Genomic DNA, 9,555 nt, shown 5'->3' with positions numbered 1-9,555 from the left:
AGGCAGGTCAGTGGTGGGCTGGGCCGCAGGGCGAGTGGCTGCAGCCGGCTGGGACCATCCCCGTGGGCATCCCCAAGGAAAGAGGGGACGAGGGGACAGGGCTGTTCCCCACGCTGGGCTCTGGCCATGCTCCATCCACGGGCACTCCCAGCCCCATCCTGCGGCCAGGGAGACGGGGGTCAGTGTCCCCACCAGCCCCTGTCACGGGGCTCGGCTGTGTTCTCCAGCCTCTCCCGCAGCCCCTCAGCTCTGCCCACGCTTGGTCTTTGCCAGATCCCAGCTGGGAGCTGCCAGAAGAGGAGCAGAAGCAGGAAGACACCCATGTCCTGCACAACCCCAGAGCAAAGGTACCCACAGCCAGCCCTGCTCTCGCTGCCCAGCCAAGCACCGCTGTTGGGCACTCGGTGTGGCATCCTTCTCTTCCCTGCCGTTCCTATTCCCGCAGCTGTTTTGGGAAACTGTCCACCCCAAAGACTGTGAAGGCTCCACTGTTGAGCTCGCTGAGGCCATGACAGAAGGACAATCCTACGACGCGGAGGCTGGTGCTGCTCTGCTGGATATGCTTGTGGAAAGCGAGGTCTCCACTTTGAAGCAGGTAAGTAGCCTGTGGCCAGAGTTGGAGCCCACCCAGGGATCCTGTGGCCCCTGAAGCCGGCTCTGCTGGGCTCCCAACAGCCTTCTATGCCAGCACACTGTGGTGGGAAGGGCAGCACTTGTCGGAGGAAGCTGGGGAAATGTTTTCCTCCGGCAGCACTCCAACTCTCAGCTGTGCTTCCTCCAGGTGCCCAGGATTGTGCGGTGCATCCACCAGTGGTTCATGACCAACACGGACGAGTCAGTTGAGCACAGCCTGGACAACACCCTTGTGGAGCTCACCGACGCGCACCCCCATGATGTGGTGGTGGCCCTGCTGCGCTGTGCCCCATCGTGCGACCGGTACTGGGAAACCTGCCCTGAGGGCTCAGGGCTGCCCAGCCTTTAGAGCCCATCGGTCTGCACAGCCCGTCCCGTGCGGGCTGGCAGACAGATAGAGACTTTCAGGACCCCCTGGCCCCTCTATTGCCCAGCCCTGGCACGTCAGCCCCAGAGCCCGCTGCCGTGCTCCCCCTGCCCACCAAGGCACCGCTGCTCAGCCGCCTGCTGCCCGCAGGGGCAGAGCCGCTGGGTGCCGCCTGCGAGGGGCAGCGGGCAGAGCCAGGGCTGGTGGCCAGCCTGGGCCCCCGCGGTTGCCCGGGCCCTGGTGCTGTGGCCAAAACCCCAGTGACACGGAGCTCTGTGCCTGCAGAGCCGCTGCAGCCATGTGGAGGATGATGGTCACCACCAGCATGACCACAAAGAAGGTGTTCCGGGAGCTGCTCTGCGTGCTGGAGGACTGGCCGCTGCACAGCACGTCCACCTGTGACGGGGACCAACAGGACGTCCTTGCCCTGGCTGTAAGTGACCCGACCAGGCTCAGCCCCAGGGTCGTCTCTGCGGGCGGTTCTCCATCGTCCCCTGCCACTGCATCTCCCGCGGTGGCTGGAAACCCGGGGCAGGGGCAGGTTTAGGAGCATCCAGGCCAGGCGCTCCCCTTGCGTCCACGCTCGGGCCCGGCCACAGGCATGTTTTGGCACTGAGCGCGGTCTCTGGCTGTTCTGTTTTCTGCAGGCAACCAGGGCTCTGTGGGAGATACTTCAAATGCCCAGGTTCCCAAGAGGGCTGAAGGTGTATTTCCCTCGCCTCCTCCTGGCTCTGCTCTTCCAAGTTGTGTACAGCACAGAGCAGATGCCAGACGAGGTGGATACTTTCTGGAGGGAATGCCAGGAGGAAGGCGGCCTTCCCACCAGCCCCAGCAGGTGCTCCATCCCAGTCCTCCCAGCCCTGCCATGGCCCTGGGCCTGGAGCCAGGGCTGCCAGCGTGACCTGGGCTTTGCTCTGCACACAGGTTTATAGTGCTGACTGTGAAAGCACTGCTCTGCCGTCTGGGCTACAGGCTTGTAGCCTTTGAAGTGGAACGTAAGCGTGGCTGGGACACGCTCCTCCACGCTGAGACCCACCACTGCGCAATGGGGCTGCTGGCCAGGTGAGAGCCCCCTTCTCCCTGCTCCCCGTGCCATTGGTGCCCGGCAGAGGGGGCACCCCACACAATCCCCTTGGTGCTGGGTGAGAGGGACTGGTCTGCGGTGATGGCCCAGCAGACTGGCAAAGGCTGGGAGAGCTGGGTGCACAGGAGCAGCCACCTCCCAGAGCGCCGGCGTCCCCTCCCGAGGGCCTGGGCTGACGGCACAGAGCCGGGGTCTGTCTGCAGGCAGCACCAGCCAGGGCAGCCGCCGCGGCGGCAGGATGTGCTGAGGGCCGGGGACGGAGCCTGGGGGACGAGTCCCCCTGGGCAGGAAAGGGGTCTCTGAGAAAGGGAAGGCTTTGGGGTGGGAAGGGTGTTTTTTGCAGTTTCCTCCCCAAAAGGAGCGTGCTGGTGCTGGGCACTGCCTTTCTCCTGGTGAGGGGTACGGAAAAGACCCGGGCCTGTGGGAGCAAATGCTGCTGGTGGCTGGAGTGGAGCACAAAGGGGTCTTTGGCCCTTGACGGGGACAGGGAGTCCCAGGAGAGGTTTGCCTGCCATGCTCATGGCCGATGGTGCCTTTTTCCCCTTGCCAGAGAGATCCGTGTTGTCTCAAGACACCTCAATGCCTCTGTGGCGTCCTACCTGGTCGAGCTGCTCAGCAGGAATGAGCCCCGCTGTGAGCTCCCTGCCATGGCGTTCCTTGTGGAGGTGAGCCTGATGGCGAGCGCTGCCTCGCTGAGCTGCTTCCCACCGCTCTGCCCTCTCGTAGCCGCGGCTGCATGGGGAGCCCAGTCGGTGGGTGTGGGGCAGAGGGTGGGCTCCTCTGTGTGCCCTTGGCCCCCTGCTGCTGGGGGGACACTTGCCTCTGTCCGTGTTTTGTGCCCCCCTTGCGCCAGCTCTCGCTCTTGCGTCCGCGGCTCCTCGTAGGATGAGCAATCAGAGGCTGCTGAGGGCCGGGGTCCTGCTGGCCGGGCACCCCGTCACTGCTCTGTGTGTTTCAGATCCTGGCCTCCCCTGGCCCAAATGTAAGAGCTGAGAGCTTCCTGCAGCTTGTCCCAAGATACCTGCAGAGCAACTGCAGCATGACGCGTTCCCTGCTGCTCAAAGGCCTCAACGTGATCTGCGACACACCGTGGATGGTGAGCAGGAGGCAGCGGCTGAAGCCGTGCTGGTGCCGTGGGGCTGGGCAGGGGTGCTGGCTAGCGCAGCGGCTTGGCCTTGGCTGGGCTGCGGGAGCTGTGGTAGCTGCTCCCAGCTCTCCTGCCTCCCTGTTCACCTGCCCGAGTCCTTCGGGGCAGGCCGTTGGCGTCTGGGCCCTGAGGAGGCAGCGTGGGCTCCAGCTGCCACAACTGCTCCAGCTGCCACAACTGTTCCAACTGTTCCACGCAGGTCCCAAAAATGCGGTTCCTGGTGCAAAGACTCACGGATCTACTGCAAGACGCAGATATGGATATGGTCAGGATGACCCTGTCTGTGCTCAGGAAGGTGGTCCGTGACCCGAGCGTCCCAATTTCCACCCCCATCGCTCTGCAGCTGGCTGAGAGGCTCCAGCCACTCTTTGACAACGTAAGGCTTCATGCAGCCCCCATGGGTGCTGGGTGCTGGCAGGAAACCTTTTGCCTTGTGGATTTTCTGACCTAGGACCAGGTGCACCTGAGGCAGCTGGTGCTGAGCTCTTGCCCTCTTCCTGTCCACCAGGAGTCCTGGTATGTGCGACAGCTCTCCGTCAGCATCTTTAAAAAGGTGATAGAGCGTGTAGCAAATGATGGAAAAAAGCTGCTGAAGACGCTTGTGCACCAGAGCCTGCTCCCCCTGATCTTCCACGTGTTTGATGAGAACAAGGCCGTGGCAGCGGTGAGGATTTCTGACCTGCTGGTGTCCCCATGGGAGGTGGCTCAGCCGCCTCCTGCCCTGACACCTCACAGACTGCAGAGCTCCAGCCACCTCCTGGCCTGGGCTCCAGAGCAGCAGCTCTGGGGGACGTCTGTCCTGCTGCCCCGGCAGCACCCGGTGCCCGAGATGGGGGTTGCCCTGCTCCTCTGCCCAAGCACCAACCTGCCGGCAGACGAGTTCCCCACCTGCTGCATCTCCTTGCCACGGGCCAGCACAGGCCCTGAGCCTTGCCCAGGCGCAGGGGACGCAGGTCCCGTGCCCTGGGCAGTGGTGCAATTTCTCAATCTCTGCTGCTCTGCAGACCTGTAGGGATACCCTGCTGCAAGCTACCGCTTTCCTGAAGAAGGAGAAGCTCAGGCAGGTGGTGTTAAGGGATCAGCAGACAGAGGCGATGGGCGAGTGCCTGGTAAGGATGGCCGTGAAGCCCCAGCCCCAGCCTGGTCAAGCCCCCCGAGCCCAGTGTGTGGGGCTGGCAGCTGTGCCCCTGCCCACTGCTGCAGCCCATCGCCGCCAGCCTGCAGCCCACACACGCTCCCGTACCTCGGGTGTGCGGCCCCACGGGCTCTTCTCCAAGCTCCTCTCCCTGCCCGAGCCCAGGGCTGCTGACGGAGCCCCGGCCCAGCTGCGGGTTGGGGACAGGATGGCACTGCAGCTCCTCGGGGAGCAGCCAGACCTCTTGCTCCCTCCAGACCCGGCACCAGCCGGCTGCTGGCTGGGTGTTGTGGGTGTCCTGGCAGGGGAGGCCAGTCCTGGGCACAGGGACCACCCGGCCAGGGGCAGAGTCTGCACCAGCCCTTGTCTCCATCCCCTGTCGCTCTCTCCAGCTGGTAGAGTGCCGCAGCAGAGCAGCAGAGTACCTGGGTCAGTCATTGACGTACGTGCAGAGCCCACAGGACTCCATACGAGAGGCAGCCGTCGCGTTCCTTGGTGAGGCACAACCCCCCAGGGTCCCTCCCAGCCGTGCTGCAGCTCAGCCCCAGCCCCGGGTGCTGCACGGGCAGCAGGATTCGGCCCAGTGGCTCTGGAGCCGCCACTGCCCGATGTGGGGTGCACGGGGCTCCCCGCCACCCTCTCCCTCCCCTGCCCTTGGGCATCACGCTTGGGGCAGAGCCCGGGCTCAGCCCTGCCAGGGGCAGGGGCGCCTGTGGCCGGGCTGCTGTGGGGGAGCTGCGCTGCTGGGGCGAGCAGGAGCGGTGACGGGCTGTGTGTTTCCAGGGGTCCTTGGGCAGCACATGAGGGCTCAGCCGGAGAAGTTCCAGCTCGTCTACGACGGTGAGTGAGGGCAGCGGGGTGTCAGCAGGGACTGGTGGGGAGGAGGAAGGACCCTGGCCAGGGAGCTGCAATCCCTGCCCCGGCCGGGGAGGGCTCTGCTCCCTGCGCAGACGAGGGGTGGTGGGGGCAGAGCAGAGGGAGGTTTCAAGGACTCGTGGGCTATTCGTGGCCAGCTCCTTCCATCCGATCCCGTTGGCCGCTGTTCCCCCTGGCCATCCGAAGAGCTGGTGGGGTGGCCCTGGCAGGAGGGGTTTCTGGTTCCCTGCGGATCCGCGCTCTAACCTTGGCTCTGTTCCTCTCTGTTCCAGCCGTTCAACACGCGACAAAGGACAGCAGCCCCTACGTCCAACGCCAGGCACTTCACACTCTGCCCCTGCTCAGAGCTGCAGTGGCAAATGGCTCCTCCAGATCCAGGCTGCAGGAACTGCAGAGCCAACTCCGCCAGGCGTGGAGGAGGCGGCGGCCTTCTCTCTGGGGCAATGGCTGGCTGTGCTGCTGGGGCTCTGCGCAGGACTGATCCCAGCACCCCAATATGCTCTTCCCTGAATAAACAGTTTATTGAGTGTCTGAACCTGCAGATCTCGAGTTACTGCTCTTCTGCCCTTCTGTTTCCAACCAGTGGGTCTTGCTTTGGCATGGGAGAAGAAGAGAAAAAGGGTTCTTGTGCTCAGCAACAACAGTTGCCCAGGCATGCAGCGTGGTAGGAAAAGTGACCAGAAAGCCCTTTGCCCCTTGCTTCATCTGCTGAAGCCTCTAATGCTTCCGACAAAGCCCTTGCGCAGAGCCCGGAGTTGTGGGGATCCCTGAAAAACTCGTCCTGGGAGATGTCCGCAAATACTCTTCCAGCCGTGACCTGCCATTTGCTTCTTGCTGACGGGATAGTTGAGGGGTCCGAGTTGCCTCTTTAACCGGCTCCGGTTTCCTGTTTCCAGGCAAAATGCTGCCATTTGTGTCAAAATCAGTGTTTAAAATCTATTTTGTTTTTCAAAGGGAGCTGTTACGGCATTCTCTCCAGAATTTGAAATTTAGTTTTGATGTCCTCTACCTCCTGTGCTCTACACATTATGTTTTGTCAATCTACAGGTTTTTATCCTTTGTTTCTGCACAAGTGTTTCTCCCAGCTCTAGGAAATGTCCCGGTGCTCTTCCTGTGTTTTCCTTGTACTGTTTCCTAGAGTCTTTTTTTGAAGAGATGTGTTTGAAACCCTGAGTAATGCATCTTTGTGCCTTAGTAGCAAGCACTGAGCCCAAGTGATTTAAAGCAAAGATGGCCGGAGCTCTCTGCCTCTCTGGGGCTGGGATGTCAGGGGGGTTGGTTGCTGCAGGAAGGCTGTTTACCCTGCATTCTTCCTAAATTGCAGTGGAGGCACAAGCCGTGGTGTACCCACGGTGTACCCATGCCCAGGGGTTCATCAGTCTCAGCCTGAGAAATCTGAGCACTGCTCTAGGAGAGCAGCACACGAGTTTGACACTTTAGCACAGGATTTTGATACGGTAGCACGGGAGTTTGCTACCGGTTGTTTGCTTTTTCCCCATGACCGTTTGCCCTGAGGCAAAGCTCTTTCAGGCCCCAAAGCCCCATCTCCCTGGCACTCTAGTCAGTCCCCAGGGTTATGCGCCAGTCTTATGGCTTTGCCCGAAAATCTCACCAAAAGCATCACCTTTACTAGATGGGATTAATTGCTTCAGTTGCACCTACTCCTCTGGAGCCATCTGTTTGCAAGTAGCTACATTCTCCCTGATGTTGCTCTGGAAGAGCCCTGAGTCTTTGGACAAGCTCGTGGATAAAACATGGGGTTCCATGAAGCACAGGAGCTATTCCTCAAAGGCTTCCCATGGGGAACTGAGGTGCATCGGGGTTTGCTGGATCTTTAAGATCACAGCCAGAAGGGGCAGCTCTAAGCAGTGCCAGTGTGAGCGCTGTAGCCTGGTGCTGGTGGTGGGGACAGCGGACGTGGGAATTGGGAGAAATTAAACTAGATGGATAAACGTGTGTTGGCCAGCACAAGGCACTGCAGGTTGCCCAGTTTTTATCCTTTGTTTCTGCACAAGTGTTTCTCCCAGCTCTAGGAAATGTCCCAATGCTCTTCCTGTGCTTTTAGACCCACATTGGGTCAGAGGTCCGGTTTGGAGTCGTGTTGGCGCATTGCGGAGCAGTGGAGTGGAGCGGAGCGTGGGTCCTCCAGCCAGCTTCACGGCCAGAGCCGCTGAAGCTGGAACTGGAGCTACTGTACCTGAGCCACAGCATCTCCAGGGGGTTAGCCCATACCTGGGGTGTTGGAGACTGGGATGTAAACCCAGTTCTGGCCAATCATGAACACCGAGGAGATGTGCTGCTTCGTTATTGCCCAAGTAGGAACCCGTTTTCACCTTCAAAAGTGATCAAGCCTGAAAATCAGCAGTTGAAGCCTGTGGGTTGCTGTCTTGGAGGTAATGCATTGAGGTGCAAACAATGCATTTTTGGCAGTATTATGGATAGTAGCGAGCTTTGCTGTGGGAAGATGAGCAATACTGTGGCCTAGCGGTCTCCTCGGAAAAGACCTGGATGCTTCCAGAGGTTGCTGCCTCTTCCAGATGCCGGAGGAACAAACCTTGCAAGCTGCACCAGCCGGGCTTTGATAACTCAGCTTCACAGGTGACTGGAGCCCTCCTGTCTGCTTGTCACTAAACCCAGGAGTGCTCCTGTGGCCTCTGCCAGCCCGACAAGGCTTCTGTGGTCGTCCTCTAACTGAGGCTTAGGCTGCCCTGTTGTGAAGCTACAAGGAATTTAATTACATGTGGTCAGATTTTGCAGGTGCTTGGACCTTTGAGATCAATCTTGGCTTGTTCATGTTGCAAAAATTCTCTGTGGCTGTAGCTGAATACATGCATATGTGTTTGCAGGATCGAGGGAAAGCTGCTCACACTATATACCTTTTCTTGAGATCATTTCTGCTATTAGGTGAAATGAAGACACGTTTCTAAGGGGCTCAGTCTGTTGATAAATGAAGTCCATTGATAATTTCCAGCGAATAATTTTTACCCATCTTTCTGAAGTGCTCATTCAAAAGTTGGTGTCTCTCTGGATTTTTTTGGATTACTTGGAAAGTATTAGCTCAAACTATTTTTTCTATAAGGTCACAAATATGAGCAATATATTTAAGTATTATTATAGACATAGTTTTTTAAGCTGTTCAAATGAACAATTAAAATTAAAGTGTAAAGGAAATATGTTCCATGCCAAAACCTTTTGACGAAGGAATGGTGTCAGGTTATTTATGAGGAATGAGTGCTCTTGTTTATAATTCCAGAATTTTAAAAAGTAAGAAGTTTTCCAGGGTTGTATGCAATCCATATCTGTCTTCTGGGAGTCAATAAAACACTGCTTGGCTTCCTTCACTTGCTTGTCCCTTTTTTGTGCAGCTGTTACGTGGAAAGAAGTTGGGAGGCAGAGCTGTGGTTGCCGGTGCTCCCGTGTTCCTCACAAATCACTGTCACTGAGCACCAATGGATAGCGATGTATATAATGTGGAGTGACTGCATAAGATAAGGCAGCTCAGCTTCCAGCAGCTGCCGAATTTTGTGGCTGACTTTTGTGTTGGGAGAAAAGCCTGGGCTGGGTGGATGGGACTTGCAGGGCTGCTCTGAGAGCGGCTTCGGTTCTTTTAATTGTGGGTTTTTTCATATTTTTGATTGCACACGAGTTTTTGTTTCAGGATCTTCAAAGGACTTGAAATAAATAATAACAACTTTAACGTTGATAAATACTTGAAATCTAATTTAAGGTGTTTTTCTCCAGATGACGTTCTAGTGATGATAAAGTTTGTAGGTTCGTAAAATAGATAATTTTAATTATAGATGTTTGAAATATATATGATCGCTTTAAGAAGATTTGGGCCTAAAGACTCACGCTTGAAATATCGGTTACAGCCGTACTCAGGACCTGGTAATAACTATAGATTATTTCTTACCGCTTGTGTGTGAAGCGTATTGTGTGTAGGAGTTTGTTAGCAACTGTTCTCACCCTGGTGTAGCCGGTGATGGTGACTCTGCCTATGTGGGGACATACAGCAGCGGGGTTTCTGTACCTATGGCCATTTTGGTCTTCTCATCTTGGAGAAATTTTTTCACGGGTGGTTACTACGTAGGAAACTCAAGAGTAAGAAGATTTTTGTGTGCCATGCCTCCGTGCATGCTCTAAATCTGAAATAACTTGCAGCGGTAAGTCTAAGGATCTCGTGTTGCATTTCATGAGTCCAGTTCTGTGCTGTTGACCCAAGGGCAAAAGTAAATCTCATCCTGCTCGCTCGGTGAAAACACGCGTGAAATGAAGCTGCTGGTTCCGAGTCCTCGGTGGCACGAAGCAGAGTG

The 9,555-nt window shown here is 57.4% G+C and overlaps 1 protein-coding gene across 2 annotated transcripts; it reads left to right on the top strand.

Moving 5' to 3' along the window:
- Positions 1–5,845, top strand: LOC135579896 (maestro heat-like repeat-containing protein family member 6). 2 transcript variants are annotated; one of them, XM_065069362.1, is made up of 13 exons: positions 401–595; positions 782–936; positions 1,286–1,433; positions 1,648–1,835; positions 1,925–2,062; positions 2,635–2,749; positions 3,043–3,180; positions 3,431–3,607; positions 3,740–3,895; positions 4,236–4,340; positions 4,759–4,861; positions 5,150–5,206; positions 5,515–5,842. In XM_065069362.1, exons 1-13 carry the CDS (start codon positions 509–511, stop codon positions 5,721–5,723), a joined length of 1,776 nt encoding a protein of 591 aa, XP_064925434.1. In that variant the 5' UTR covers positions 401–508; the 3' UTR covers positions 5,724–5,842. The 2 variants fall into 2 exon arrangements, with proteins under 2 accessions (XP_064925433.1, XP_064925434.1); XM_065069361.1 differs by having other exon boundaries at positions 1–595; positions 4,759–5,206; positions 5,515–5,845.
- The last annotated feature ends 3,710 nt before the right edge of the window (positions 5,846–9,555 follow it).

Source organism: Columba livia, chromosome 7 (genome assembly GCF_036013475.1).
Source record: "Columba livia isolate bColLiv1 breed racing homer chromosome 7, bColLiv1.pat.W.v2, whole genome shotgun sequence".
NCBI lineage: Eukaryota > Metazoa > Chordata > Aves > Columbiformes > Columbidae > Columba > Columba livia.
The sequence above is the reverse complement of the archived record's forward strand: the minus strand, read 5'-3'. Positions and strand labels throughout refer to the sequence as shown.

Coding starts and splice junctions, on each gene's coding strand:
- LOC135579896 (XM_065069361.1), top strand. CDS start 509: ATGACAGAAGGACAATCCTACGACGCGGAGGCTGGTGCTGCTCTGCTG. Junction 2,063..2,634: donor GCAATGGGGCTGCTGGCCAG/GTGAGAGCCCCC, acceptor TCCCCTTGCCAG/AGAGATCCGTGTTGTCTCAA. Junction 2,750..3,042: donor CCATGGCGTTCCTTGTGGAG/GTGAGCCTGATG, acceptor TGTGTGTTTCAG/ATCCTGGCCTCCCCTGGCCC.